The sequence below is a fragment of the Pristiophorus japonicus genome, chromosome 11 (assembly GCF_044704955.1).
Source record: "Pristiophorus japonicus isolate sPriJap1 chromosome 11, sPriJap1.hap1, whole genome shotgun sequence".
NCBI lineage: Eukaryota > Metazoa > Chordata > Chondrichthyes > Pristiophoridae > Pristiophorus > Pristiophorus japonicus.
Genome location: NC_091987.1, coordinates 144,896,820 through 144,912,079, shown reverse-complemented (window position 1 = coordinate 144,912,079; position 15,260 = coordinate 144,896,820). Strand labels below are relative to the sequence as shown.

The 15,260-nt window shown below is 46.0% G+C and overlaps 1 protein-coding gene, 1 non-coding gene and 1 pseudogene across 2 annotated transcripts in view; 2 read left to right on the top strand and 1 right to left on the bottom strand.

Annotated features, from left to right (window-relative positions):
* Nucleotides 1-15,260, bottom strand: part of sms (spermine synthase) — a 71,961-nt gene that overhangs the window by 46,952 nt on the left and 9,749 nt on the right. The window contains exons 3-5 of the mRNA XM_070894118.1: nt 14,584-14,677; nt 9,165-9,229; nt 111-286 (exon numbers count right to left, since the gene is read on the bottom strand). Coding sequence (XP_070750219.1) covers nt 111-286; nt 9,165-9,229; nt 14,584-14,677 — 335 coding nt within the window. The remainder of the gene's footprint in view (nt 1-110; nt 287-9,164; nt 9,230-14,583; nt 14,678-15,260) is intronic.
* trnav-aac (transfer RNA valine (anticodon AAC)) lies at nt 1,101-1,173 on the top strand. The gene has a single exon. It is a non-coding gene; the product is annotated as a tRNA-Val (tRNA).
* On the top strand, nt 1,177-1,295 carry LOC139276615 (5S ribosomal RNA; annotated as a pseudogene).

The following is a 15,260-nucleotide window of genomic DNA, read 5'->3' as shown; positions in this document are numbered from 1 at the left end:
ACTGCTAATTATTTCCAGGTTTGTTTACCAGTATACAGCGATGAACTAATCAGCTCCCACAAACCATTTTGTTCCTTCGGATTTCCATATTATAATCAAATAATACTTACTAATATCACCATTGAGAATAAGAATATTTCCGAACTGTTTTGAATGCAGAATCTTGATGTTCTGATATGCAGAGTCTTCATCATAAACAACGTCATCAATGTCATACTCAACTAATCGACCATCTGCAGTAGGCCAGTATCGGTCAATGGTCCCTCCTCTTATGATGGCGGGTAACCTGAGGGAAAGTAACACTGAATGAATTAACTTGCATTTATGTTCCCCCTTATTATGTAATTTAGGACACCCCAAAGCACTTCACATGCGAAGAATTAGCTTTGAAGTGCAGTCACTGATATAAGAACATAAGAATTAGGAACAGAAGTAGGCCATCTAGCCCCTCGAGCCTGCTCCGCCACTCAACAAGATCATGGCTGATCTGGCCGTGGACTCAGCTCCACTTACCCGCCCGTTCCCCATAACCCTTAATTCCCTTATTGGTTAAAAATGTATCTATCTGTGATTTGAATACATTCAATGAGCTAGCCTCAACTGCTTCCCTGGGCAGAGAATTCCACAGATTCACAACCCTCTGGGAGAAATTCCTTCTCAACTCGGTTTTAAATTGGCTCCCCCGTATTTTGAGGCTGTGCCCCCTAGTTCTAGTCTCCCCGACCAGTGGAACCAACCTCTCCGCCTCTATCTTGTCTATCCCTTTCATTATTTTAAATGTTTCTATAAGATCACCCCTCATCCTTCTGAACTCCAACGAGTCTACTCAAACTATCATCATAAGGTAACCCCCTCATCTCCGGAATCAGCCGAGTGAATCGTCTCTGTACCCCCTCCAAAGCTAGTACATCCTTCCTTAAGTAAGGTGACCAAAACTGCACGCAGTACTCCAGGTGCGGCCTCACCAATACCCGGTACAGTTGCAGCAGGACCTCCCTGCTTTTGTACTCCATCCCTCTCGCAATGAAGGCCAACATTCCATTCGCCTTCCTGATTACCTGCTGCAGCTGCAAACTAACTTTTTGGAATTAAGGAGCAGTGTTTCCGTAGTGTAGTGGTTATCACATTCGCTTAACACGTGAAAAGTCCCTGGTTCGAAACCGGGCGTAAACATTTGCCTACGGCCACACTAGTCTGCAAATGTCCGATCTCGTCTGATCTCGGAAGCCAAGCAGAGTCAGGCCTGGTTAGTACTTGGATGGGAGACTGCCTGGGAATACCAGGTACAGTAGGCTTGTCTACGGCCACACTAGTCTGAGACTGCCTGGGAATACCAGGTGCAGTAGGCTTCTCCAAAAGAGTTTCATGCACAAGGACCCCCAGGTCCCTCTGCACCGCAGCATGTTGTAATTTCTCCCCATTCAAATAATATTCCCGTTTACTGTTTTTTTTCCCCAAGGTGGATGACCTCACATTTTCCGACATTGTATTCCATCTGCCAAACCTTAGCCCATTCGCTTAACCTATCTAAATCTCTTTGCAGCCTCTGTGTCCTCTGCACAAACCGCTTTCCCACTAATCTTTGTGTCATCTGCAAATTTTGTTACACTACACTCTGTCCCCTTTTCCAGGTCATCTATGTATATTGTAAACAGTTGTGGTCTCAGCACCGATCCCTGTGGCACACCACAAACCACCGATTTCCAACCCGAAAAGGACCTGACTCTCTGCTTTTTGTTAGCCAGCCAATTCTCAATCCATGCTAATACATTTCCTCTGACTCCGCGTACCTTTATCTTCTGCAGTAACCTTTTGTGTGGCACCTTATCAAATGCCTTTTGGAAATCTAAATACACCACATCCATTGGTGCACCTCTATCCACCATGTTCATTATATCCTCAAAGAATTCTAGTAAATTAGTTAAACATGATTTCCCCTTCATGAATCCATGTTGCGTTTGCTTGATTGCCTATTCATTTCTAGATGTCCCGCTATTTCTTCCTTAATGATAGCTTCAAGCTTTTTCCCCACTACAGATGTTAAACCAACCGGCCTATAGTTACCTGCCTTTTGTCTGCCCCCTTTTTTAAACAGAGGCGTTACATTAGCTGCTTTCCAATCCGATGGTACCTCCCCAGAGTCCAGAGAATTTTGGTAGATTATAACGAATACATCTGCTATAACTTCCACCATCTCTTTTAATACCCTGGGATGCATTTCATCAGGACCAGGGGACTTGTCTACCTTGAGATCCATTAGCCTGTCCAGCACTACCCCCCCCCTAGTGATAGTGATTGTCTCAAGGTCCTCCCTTCCCACATTCCTGTGACCAGCAATTTTTGGCATGGTTTTTGTGTCTTCCACTGTGAAGACTGAAGCAAAATAATTGTTTACGGTCTCAGCCATTTCCACATTTCCCATTATTAAATCCCACTTCTCATCTTCTAAGGGACCAACATTTACTTTAGTCACTCTTTTCCGTTTTATATAATCGGTAAAAGTTTTTACAATCTGTTTGTATGTTTTGCGCAAGTTTACTTTCATAATCTATCTTTCCTTTCTTTATTGCTTACTTAGTCACTCTATGGGCACAGAAATGTCACACAAACAGTAAATGAAATGAATTACCAGTTGGAATTAGTTTTTGGTAGTATTGGTTGAGGGCAGAATGTTGGCCAAGGCATTACGAGAACTCCTTGCTCTTTGAATATAGCTTAGCGGTCTTTTACACCTTCTGCCTGAACAGGCAGACTGAGCCTCTGTTCAACAGCACCCAGACAGAGTCCGTTACAAGGCTTGGTAACTTGTTATGGGATGTACAGTAACAGGTCACCCACAATGATAGCTGGTTCTCCAAGCCCCAGTCTTTCCACTGATTCTCTGCAATATCAAAGAGTGACAAACAATGGGAAACACTGACACTGGAGTGGATTAGGGTATAGGCTAGATATATTTCCACAAGTAAAGCTGGTGTTCTAAAACCTGGATCTCTTTGGGATGAGTAAAGAAATTAAAGTAAGACTTTAAACAGGTATGGCTAATAATACAAAAGAGAGGAAGCAATAAAAATCAGAAAGACTAAGTGGACATGAAGAAAGAATGACATCTCATCAAGGATTTTATAAACATGCATAAAAAGGAAAATAATAGTTACAGGGCAGGGCTGACTGGAGATGTAAAAGCAAAAGGCCAAAACTAGTGGGAGACAGAAGATTGGGAAGCTTTTAAAAGCCAGCAAAGAAAATGATTAAGAAAGGGAAGATTGACTATGAAAGTAAACTAGTGCAAAATATTAAAACAGATAGCAAGAGTTTCTATAGGTATATAAAAAGGAATCGGGTGGCTAAAGTAAATGTTGGTCCCTTAGAGGACGACGACGAGACTGGGGAATTAGTAATGGGGAACATGGAGATGGCAGAAACTCTGAACAAATATTTTGTATCAGTCTTTACGGTAAAGAACACGAACAATATCCCAACAGTGGATAGTCAAGGGGCTATAGGGGAGGGAGGAACTTAACACAATCACAATCACTAAGGAGGTGGTATTCAGTAAGATAATGGGACTAAAGGCAGATAAATCGCCTGGACCTGATGGCTTGCATCCTAGGGTCATAAGAGAAGTATTGGCAGGGGTTGTGGATGCATTGATTGTAATTTACCAAAGTTGCCTGGATTCTGGGGAGGTCCCAGCAGATTGGAAAATTGCAAATGTAACGCCCCTATTTAAAAAAGGAGGCAGACAAAAAGCAGGAAACTATAGACCAGTTAGCCTAACATCTGTGGTTGGGAAAATGTTGGGAGTTCATTATTAAAGAAGCAGTAGCAGGACATTTGGAAAAGCAAAATTCGGTCAGGCAGAATCAGCATGGATTTATGAAGCGGAAGTCATGTTTGACAAATTTGCTGGAGTTCTTTGAGGATGTAACGAACAAGATGGATAAAGGGAAACCAGTGGATGTGGTGTATTTGGACTTCCAGAAGGCATTTGACAAGATGCCACATAAAAGGTTACTGCACAAGATAAAAGTTCATGGGGTTGGGTGTGATGTGTTAGCATGGATAGAGATTGGCTAACTAACAGAGTGTCGGGATAAATGGTTCATTCTCTGGTTGGCAACCAGTAACTAGTGGGGTGCCGCAGGGATCAGTGCTGGGACCCTAACTATTTACAATCTATATTAACGACTTAGAAGAAGGGACTGAGTGTAACGTAGCCAAGTTTGCTGACGATACAAAGATGAGAGGAAAAGCAATGTGTAAGGACACAAAAAATCTCCAAAAGGACACAGACAGGCTACGGGAGTGGGCAAAAATTTGGCAGATGGAGTATGTATTTGGAAAGTGTGAGGTCATGCACTTTGGCAGAAAAAAAATCAAAGAACAAGTTATTATTAAAATGGAGAAAGATTGCAAAGTGCTGCAGTGCAGCGGGACCTGGGGGTACTTGTGCATGAAACACAAAAAGATAGTATGTAGGTACAGCAAGTGATCAGGAAGGCCAATGGAATCTTGGCCTTTATTGCAAAGGGGATGGAGTATAAAAGCAGGGTACAGCTATGCAGGGTATTGGTGAGGCCACACCGGGAATACTGCGTGCAGCTTCGGTTTCCATTTTTACGAAAGGATATACTTGCTTTGGAGTCAGTTCAGAGAAGGTTCACAAGGTTGACACCGGGATGAGGGGGTTGACTTATGAGGAAAGGTGGAGCAGGTTGGATCTCTACTCATTGGAATTCAGAAGAATGAGAAGTGATCTTATTGAAATGTGTAAGATTATGAGGGGGCTTGACAAGGTGGATGCAGAGAGGATGTTTCCACTGATGGAGGTGACTAGAACTAGAGGGCACAATCTTAGAATAAGATCTCAGAGAGCTGTGGAAGCTGGGACATTGAATAAATTTAAGACAGAAATAGACAGTTTCTTAAACGATAAGGGGATAATGGGTTATGGGGAGCAGGCAGGGAAGTGGAGCTGGCTCCATGATCAGATCAGCCATGATCTTATTGAATGGTGGAGCAGGCTCGAGGGGCTGTATGGCCTACTCCTGTTCCTATTTCTTATGTTCTTATATTCTTATGGAGGGTCAGGGGATAGCAGGGGTACTAAATAAGGACTTTGTCTTGCTTTTCACAAAGCGTGACAGTGGGAATGAAAGGGTACAAGAGAAGGTGGTGGAATAATGTCATAGGACAACTATAGATAAGGAGGTAGTAGAAAAGGCACCAGACCTGATGCCATGAAGCCAGAAAGCTGAGGGAAAGTCAGAGGAAATAGCAGAGGTTCTGTTAAACTTCCTTGCATATGGAAGTTGTATCAAAGGACTGGATGGTTGGTTGAAAACGGAGGAAGGGATAACTATAGCCTATCAGTCGTGGGTACGTGTCTAGCGATCATAATAGAGGATAAAGTTAATACTCATCTAGAAAGATGTGTGTTAATTAAGAGAAGAGAAAAGCTAGCAGCTGCAAACTAAATTATCATTTTCCCATGGCATAAAGCCAATGGTGAAATGGGAAAACTGGGCGGAAGCAGCAAAGCCAGTAATGTAAAAGCACACTCTCGGTGATCAGAAGTACACAATCCCCTCTCCCCCCAACAATGCAGTGACATTGCTGTCTGAACCCCCCCCCCCCCCCCCCCCACTGAGAGAATTCGATATGCCCCCTCCATGCTCCAGAGATAAACGTGGTCAACCCCCACTGAGAAATCCATGCATTCTCCTTCACCCTTCACCCCACCCCCCACCCCCCACCCCCCCCCCCCCCCCCCCACCAGCAAAACACCAGTCGATCTCCAACTCTCGGATCATGAGTCAAAAATCCACCTGATAAGAAACGTCACAATCCAAAACACCCTCTGCCCAAAGCAAAAAACCACTGAATCAAAAATTAAATCATCCCCGACACACCCACCCCCTTCCCACCACTGAGGCACCACACATTAGCAACCCAATCCAGAGCAAGTGTTGAACCCCGTCTCTCCAACCGCCTCCCCCCCCCTTCCCTCCTTCTCCTCTTTCTCCTACTCTTTCTGCCCTCTCCCCTAGCCCTCACATCAGCACTCCCTTCCACCTCTCCTGGTTCAATTATATCCCCGCACTCTACCCCTGCTTGACCCGAAACATCCCCTCAGCCTCAAATCCCCACATGGAACATCTCAGGACAGTGAATAATCTACTCCTCTTTAATCAATCTCTACATACATACAAGGAGATAATAAAGCAATGAGAGAAAAACTGGACTGGGTCTCTGACAATCCAGCATCCCCTTAACACGGAAAGACCGAGATAGAAACTCCGGTAAAAACAGAGAGACAGACTATTATCTGAATGGTGACAGATTAGGAAAAGGGGAGGTGCAAAGAGACCTGGGTGTCATGGTACATCAGTCATTGAAGGTTGGCATGCAGGTACAGCAGGCGGTTAAGAAAGCAAATGGCATGTTGGCCTTCATAGCGAGGGGATTTGAGTACAGGGGCAGGGAGGTGTTGCTACAATTGTACAGGGCCTTGGTGAGGCCACACCTGGAATATTGTGTACAGTTTTGGTCTCCTAACCTGAGGAAGGACATTCTTGCTATTGAGGGAGTGCAGCGAAGGTTCACCAGACTGATTCCCGGGATGGCGGGACTGACCTATCAAGAAAGACTGGATCAACTGGGCTTGTATTCACTGGAGTTCAGAAGAATGAGAGGGGACCTCATAGAAACGTTTAAAATTCTGACGGGGTTAGACAGGTTAGATGCAGGAAGAATGTTCCCAATGTTGGGGAAGTCCAGAACCGGGGACACAGTCTAAGCATAAGGGGGAAGCCATTTAGGACCGAGATGAGGAGGAATTTCTTCACCCAGAGAGTGGTGAACCTGTGGAATTCTCTACCACAGAAAGTTGTTGAGGCCAATTCACTAAATATATTCAAAAAGGAGTTAGATGAAGTCCTTACTACTAGGGGGATCAAGGGGTATGGTGAGAAAGCAGGAATGGGGTACTGAAGTTGCATGTTCAGCCATGAACTCATTGAATGGCGGTGCAGGCTAGAAGGGCCGAATGGCCTACTCCTGCACCTATTTTCTATGTTTCTATGTATCAAGTTAACAAGGCTGCTGGGGGATGGGAGAGAACGCACTTCCCACTCACATTCCTCCCTCCTCAATTATTTATTTAGTCTCACTGCTGTGAAATAGAAGGAAAGACTACAGGAAGTGCCTGTGACAGAAATGAAGTATTTTTTACTAGTTTTGTCTAGGTGGGCGTCTCTTTCAATCCAGTCACAATACATAGGAAGTTTATAAGCCAGCTGCAGTTAAATTCCATGTCCAAAGCCAAATTTGACACAACCAAAAGTTCTGGCCAATTGCCTCCAAGGTTGCAGGCTTGAGGAACTGAGCAACAACATTCAAAAAATAAACAATTCACGACCACCGGCGTCTCAAAGCGTTTTGCAGCCAATGCAGTACTTTGACGTATAGTCACTGTTGTAATGTAGGAAACGCAGCAGCCAATTTGTACACAGCAAGCTCCTACAAACAGCAATGTGATAATGACTAGATAATCTGTTTTTTTGTTATGCTGATTGAGGGATAAATATTGGCCAGGACACCGTGGAAAACGCCCCTGCTCTTCTTCAAAATAGTGCCATGGGATCTTTTACATCCACTTGAGGGGGCAGACGGGTCCTCGGTTTAACGTCTCATCTGAAAGACAGCACCGCCGACAGTGCAGCATTCCCTCAGCACTGCACTCGAATGTCAGCCTGGATTTGTTTTGGTGCTCAAGACCCTGGAAAGGGACCTGAACCCACAAGCTTCTGACTCAGAGGCGAGAGTGCCACCCACAGCTGACACTGCAAAAAACAAAATAATGCAGCTGTCACTACTCAAAGTAAAACTGAAACACCCAGCATCTGTGGTGAACAATCAAGTTAACATTTTGGGTGCAGCTTCAGAACATTTCAGAGGAAGGGTCCGCTTTCAAAACGTTAACCTGTCTGCTCTCTTCACGGATGCTGTCTGACTTGCTGTGCGTTTGCAGCATTAGCGGCTTTAGTCTCAGTGCACCCACAGAAGCCTGGAATGAAGTTGACAACCTGCCCTCTGAAACAGGATCAGCACACCGTGAGGCATACCATCAGCAAGGACAGACATCGATGACAAGGTCCAACACCACCTCCAGTGTGTCAGCACAGCCTTCAGTTGCCTGAGGAAAAGAGCGTTTGAAGACCAGGACCTCAAATTTGGCACCAAGCAGTAGTGATACCCGCCCTCGTGAATGGCTCAGAGACGTCGACTATATACAGCAGACATCTCAAAGTGCTGGAGAAGTACCACCAGCGCTGCCTCCGCAAGATCCTGCAAATCCACTGGGAGGCTAGACGCACCGTCAACTGTCCTTGCCTAGGTCAACATCCCCAGCATCGAAGCACTGACCACACTCAACCAGCTCCATTGGGCAGGCCACACCGTCTGCATACCCAAAGCAAGCGCTCTACTCGGAACTCCTACACAGCAAGCGAGCCCCAGGTGGGCAGAGGAAACGCTTCAAGGACACCCTCAAAGTCTCCTTGATAAAGTGCAATATCCCGACCAGCTCCTGGGAATCCCTGGCCCAAGACTGCCCAAAGTGGAGGAAGAGCATCCGAGAGGGCGCTGAGCACCTCGAGTCTCATTGCCGAGAGCATGCAGAGACCAAGCAGTGGAAGGAGCGTGCGGCAAACCAGGCTCCCCAGCCATCCTTTCCTTCAACCACTGTCTGCCCCACCTGTGACAGAGACTGTAATTCCCACATTGGACTGTACAGTCACCTGAGAACTCACTTTTAGAGTGGAAGCAAGTCTTCCTCAATTTCGAGGGACTGCCGATGATGATGATGATGAAGAGACAGAGAACCAAGAACAAATAAAAACTGAACTCAGTTAGCTAAAGAAGATCAGCTACAATAAACAATGGAAGCAAGCTACCAAGTATGCTCATGACAGCAAATTCGTCAACTGGCAACTTTAGGTTAAGAGAAACTATGTACAGCAGTTGCACAAACCAGTAAATAAATGCTTCATTCCTAACACAAGACCACAACCCAGCCAGCATCACTGCACGCTTACAGCTGGGTTAACATTAACACTTACAAGTGCAATTCTTTTTAAAGTTAAACCAATCAAATTTCATACCTTTTTAGCCTTTTAATATTCCCTTGCAAGAGTTCTTTCATTTTCTCTTCCAGTTTGTTACAGAGCTGGAATTTAAATGAATATATTAAATAAAATTTTTTTTTAACATCAATCAATCAAGAGCAGTGCACGGGGGGGTGGGGGGAAGCGCGAGTGCGAAAATAGGAGTGATGGGTGGGGAGAAGGAAAGAGAGAATGTGAAAGCACAAACAGAAATAAGTGGTCATCCAGACATAAGGGTGGGGGGGAAAGAGATCGCGCGAACTGGCAGGCGGGTGGGGGGATCGTGCGCGGGGGAGGAGAGGGGCGAGGGTAAGTGGAGGGCGAGCGGGGGACAGAGAGCGTGAGTACATGAGGAGGGAGGGAGAGAGCGAGCGAGCAAGGGCACAAGCAGGGGGAGAGAGAGCGAGTGCACAAACCGGGGGGGCGGGGCGGGGGGAAGCGAGTGCACAAACCGGGAGGGGGGCGGGCGGAAGAGAGCAAGTGCACAAACCGGGGGGGGGGGAAGAGGAAGAGAGAGGAGGGGAGGGAGAGACAGCGAGCGAAAGCACGAGCAGGAAGATGGAGCTTGAGGATAGAGGGTGCGCCAGCCCGAGCAAGGTGGTGGCGGCGGGGGGTGGGGGAGCGCGCGCGAGCAGGGGGGTAGGTGGGACAGGGCAGGGGGGCGCAAGTGCACGAGCCGGGGGGGGGGTGCAAGCGCATGAGCCGGGGGTGGGGGGGTCGTGCACGAGAGAGGGTGTGCACGAGCGGGGGAGGAGAGGGGGGGAGAGAGAGAGAGAGAGAGAGAGAGAGAGAGAGAGAGAGAGAGAGAGAGAGAGAACTTGACAATGGAGGTCGACATCTGGCAGATACAACTCACTTTCAAGAAATGTGAAGTCATATTTTGGTAAGATTCCATCCGGCACAGAGAAACAGAGGGTGTGCAGATACATAGATCATTCACATTCACAGCGCAAGTAGTTAAGCCCATACAAGGCAAACTGAACCCTTGGGTTTGTAATTAGAGGCACACAATACACAAGCCAAGTGCTGAGGTTGGAAAGACCTTAACATTGTGCAAAATGATGTAGAATTCACCATCACAGACCCATTCTTGAAGTAGCATCCAGGAATTTTATTAAAAAGGCAATTAGATAGTTGCCTGAAAAACAGAAATATTAGAAGTATGGGAACAAGGTTAGTGGGATTAGACTGGGTGGGATATTAAAGGGTACAAGGAGTGAGGGCGAGAGTGGAATTAGTCTGGGTGAGATATTAAAGGCTATTGGGAGTGAGGGCGAGAGTGGGATTAGACTGGATGGGATATTAAAGGTACGGGGAGTGAGGGTGACAGTGGGACATTAAAAGTTGTAAACTCCCCAATCCATATTCACGGCCACCCCCTCAATCATGCCATCTCTCGTGGCCTCATTACTGCCATCGTATCAATCGCAGACAAGGCCATCTCTGACCACTTCCTTGTATCACTCTCCACATATATCACCCTTTTCCCCCCCCCACCCCCTCAAACCCCAGAATCAAAACTCTTACAACTGCATTTACGAAATCCCAACTGTCTAATCTTCATTCACCATGGCATTTCTGCAGCTACTGATCAACTCAACCATGCATGCTCTCAACACAACCTTTGATGCGCTAGGCCCTATTAAAACAATTACTCTCTCTCACCCTGGCCATTCCCCTGGTGCGGCCCTCATCTTCGCTCCCTCAAGTCCAAGGGCCCAGACTTGAACATATATGGTGGACAACTGGTTTAGCACACTCATCGCCAGATCTGGCTGGACCACAAAGCATTATCGGATCCTGCTCTTATATGCCAAAACTGCTCGCTATTCCAGAATCATTCTCGATTGCAAAGATAAACATCGGTTTCTTTTCTCGACTGCAAACTGCCTCCTTAAACCCCTCTCCTCTATCTCCTCCACACTCACCTCCGGCAACAAGTGTGAGGAGCCCATGGACTTCTTTGTCTCCAAGATTGAGGCAATTCGCTCAGCTGCCTCCCACTTCCTTTCCTTCCCCTAGCCCACCGAGCCAAACTACCTCTGAGGTTCCCCCCCGCCATAGTCCTGAACTGACATCTTCTCTTGTTTCTCTTCGATCTCCCCTTATGAACTCTCCACGCTCATCTTACCCATGAGACCCACTTCCTGTTCCCTTGACCCTATTCCCACTAAGCTGCTGACCATCCATCATCCTTTTCTGGCTCCTGTGTTAGCTGATCTTCTTGACTGTTCTCTCATGTACTGTCCCCCCCCAAATCTGCCATCACCTGCCATCATCACGCCTCTCAAAAAAAACAATCCTTGACCCTTCGGCCCTTTGCAAACTGCCCCATCGCCAACCTCCCTTTCCTCTCCAAGGTCCTTGAACATCCTCTCCCAAATCTGTCTCCATCATTCCCGCAACTCCAAGTTTGAATCCCTCCAATCAGGTTTCCACCCCTGGCACAGTACCGAAACGGCTCTGAGTCACAAATGGCATTGTTTGTGACTGTGAAAGACAATCTATCCCTCCTTCTGCTTTTTGACTTGTCTGCAGCCTTTGATACAGTTGACCACTTCCTCCAACGCCCCTGCACAGTCATCCAGCAGGTGGGACGACACTCGCCTGGTTCCACACTTACCTATCTAATCATAGCCAGAGAATCACCTGCAATGGCTTCTCTTCCCGCATCGTTACCTCTGGTTTCCCCCAAGAATCTATCCTTGGCTCCCTCTTATTTCTTATCTACACACTGTCCTTTGGCGACATCATCCGAAGATACAGCGTCAGTTTGCACATGTACGCCGATGACACCCAGCTCTACCTCACCATCACTTCTCTCGACTCCTCCAATGTTTCTAAATTGTCAGACTGCTTGTCTGATATCCAGTTCTGGACGAGCAAAAATTTTCTCCAATTAAATAGTGGGAAGATGGAAGCCATTGCTTTCGGTCCCCACCACAAACTCTGTTCCCTAGCCACTGACTCCATCCCGCTCACCAACATTTGTCTGAAACTGAACCACACTGTTCGCTACCTTGTTGTCATATTTGACCCTGAAATGAGCTTCCGACCACATACCTACGGCATAACTAGTTCCACCTATTTCCACCTCTAACATCGCCTGTCTCCATCCGTCTCAACTCATCCGCTGCTGAAACACTCATCCAGGCTCTAGACTTGACTATTCCAACGCACTCTTGACTGGCCTCCCATGTTCTACCATTCATAAACTTAGTCATCTAAAACTTGGCTGCTTGTGTCCTAACTCGCACCAAGTTCCATTCACCCATCACCCCTGTGCTTGCTGACCTACACTGGCTCCTGGTTAAATAACGCCTCCATTTCAAAATTCTCATTCTTGTTTTCAAATCCCTCTATGGCCTCACCCCTCCTTATCTCTAATCTACTCCAGCCCCACAACCCCCTTACACCATGCCCTCCTCCTCCCCCACCCCACCCAGAGATATCTGCGCTCCTCTGATTCTGACGTGATTATAATCGCTCAACCATTGGTGTCGTGCCTTCTGTTACCTAGGCCCTAAGTTCTGGAATTCCCTCCACAAGCCTCTCTTTCCTCCTTTAAGAAGCTCCTTAAAACCAACCTCTTTTGGTCATCTGCCATAATTTATCCTTGTGGTTCGGTGTCAAATTTTGGCTTACAATACTCCCATGAAGCACCTTGGACATTTTACTACCTTAAAGGCGCTATATAAATACAAGCTATTCTTGTTGTCATATGGGGTATGAGGAGAGTGGGATTAGACTGGATGGGACATTAAAGGGTATGGGGAGTCAGGAGGAGAGTGGGATTAGGCTGGGTGACTCACCAATGTAGACATGATGGGCCAAATGGTCTGTTTGTGTTGGAACAGTCTATGATTTTCAGGGAAGTAGGAAAGCGCAGGACCAGTAAAGATTCTGCGGACCATCTGATACCTCTCAATCGGCCATTCCTTCAAATAGTTGTCGAACTCTCCCGTAAATTTTTCCCACGCGCAGTCAGGATGCACAGTGACTCCACAAACTATTTACAGGGGCGCACACTCAAAATATGCACGCTTGGAATCATGGAGTTATACAGTGCATTAGGCCATTCCGCCCATCGTGCCTTTGAAAGAGTCATCTAATTAGTCCCATCCTCCTGCTCTTTCCCCATAGAACCTGCAAATATCCCCCCTTCAAGTACTTATCCAATTCTCTTTTGAAAGTTGCGATTGAATCTGCTTCCTCCACCCTTTCAGGCCGTACGTTCCAGATCACAACAACTCGCTGCATTATTTTTTTCCCCTTATGGTTCTTTTGTCAATTACCTTAAACCTGTCTCCTGTGGTTACCACCGTTCTGCCAGTGAAAATAGTTTCTCCTTATTCACCATCAAAACCCTTCATTTTAAACACCTCTATTAAATCACCCCCTCGACCGTCTCTGCTCCAAGAACTCCTCCTCCAATTTCTCTAATCTCTCCACATAACTCAAGTCCCTCACCCAGATACCATTCCAGTAAATCTCTTCTACATCTCTACAAAGTCTTCACATCCTTCCTAAAGTGCGGTGCCCAGAATTAAACACAATACTCCAGCTGGGGCCCAACCAATGCTTTATAAAGGTTTACTTTTGTACTCTATGCCTATTAATAAAGCTGAGGATCCCATAATACCTTTTTAATAGCCTCATCAATTTTTCCTACCATCTTTAAATACTTGGGTACATACATTCCCCGCCCCCCCATACCCCCCACTGTACACAAATATACAGTGACTGTAAAATGGCTTTCATAGACACATATGAATGTAACCTACACCACTCGCATTTATAGTGCCTTTAACGTAGAGAAACATCCCAAGGTACTTATGTAACTCCATAAAAATGTGTGCGAATGTAAACATGTATAATGGCTCCATAAAGTGAATATCTCCCTAGACAGTCCAGTCACCTCCCTGTATGAGTAGTAGTTCAATCGAAACTGTCTGTCTCTTCTAATCTTGAGCCCATGTCCTGTGGCGCTAGGGTTTGTGGCAATCTCAGACAGATTAGAGTCCAATCTATCTGTTCCTTTAAAGATCTTGAATATCATGTCCTCTATACACAATCCCAGGGCTCTTCAACCTCTCCTCATAACCTTAAGCTGGGTATCAGCTGATTGCCCTTCGTGGACTGCCTCCAATGTCTGGGGAGCCTTAGCTGTAATAGGGTGACCAGAACTGTCCACAGTACTCCAGGTTGTGACTGTACCTGTGCCTTGTGCAGACTCATTCATTCTTTTCCATTCCCCCTCTAAAAACTGTTCACAAAAATTAACATCAGCTGCTACCAAGATGGTATACGGTGAACTAGCAATTCCTACATTCCTTTACACATCACAAAAAAGCAGTTCCATTGCAAAATAAAAATGCTGCTGTAATCAAGGTGGAGGCCCATGTGTAACACTTACCGTTTCAATTGTTGCTCGTCCTTTGTTATCCGCTTCATAGCTATGAATGTCAAATGTCAGAAGCTTATCTGTATACATTCTCAGAGTGGCAAAGCTGCAAATAAAAATTCATTACAGTTCAGAAAAACACAATGTAGACACGCATGGGAAACTTCCCATTTTTATATACAGCATATGTCCCTTTACCAGCAAGTGAGATAAGTCTAGAATTTCCTGGTTTATCCTTTCCTTTTCTAAACAAGTGCAATATTTGCCACCTCCAGTCCTTTGGCACAGTTTCCATTTCCAAAGATTTCTGTAAAATTAGCATCTCCATGATCTCACCCCAACCTCTTAAAGCAAGTTGTGATAGGAGAGAGGGAATCACACAATACAGGAACAGTAGTATAGTGGTTATGTTACTGGACCAGTAAGCCAGAGGTCACGACTAATAATCCAGTGGCATGAGTTCAAATCCCACCATGACGGCTGGGGAATTTAAATTCAGTTAATTAAATAAAACAAAAAGCTAGTATCAGTCACATCTGGACTTCATGTGACTCCAGACCCACAGCAATGTGGTTAACTCTTAACTGCCCTCTGAAATGGCCTAACAAGCCAAACCTCTATGACAAAGTCACTGTGGGAGTACTTTCACCAGCGGTTCAAGGCGGCAGATCACCACTATCCTCTCAAGA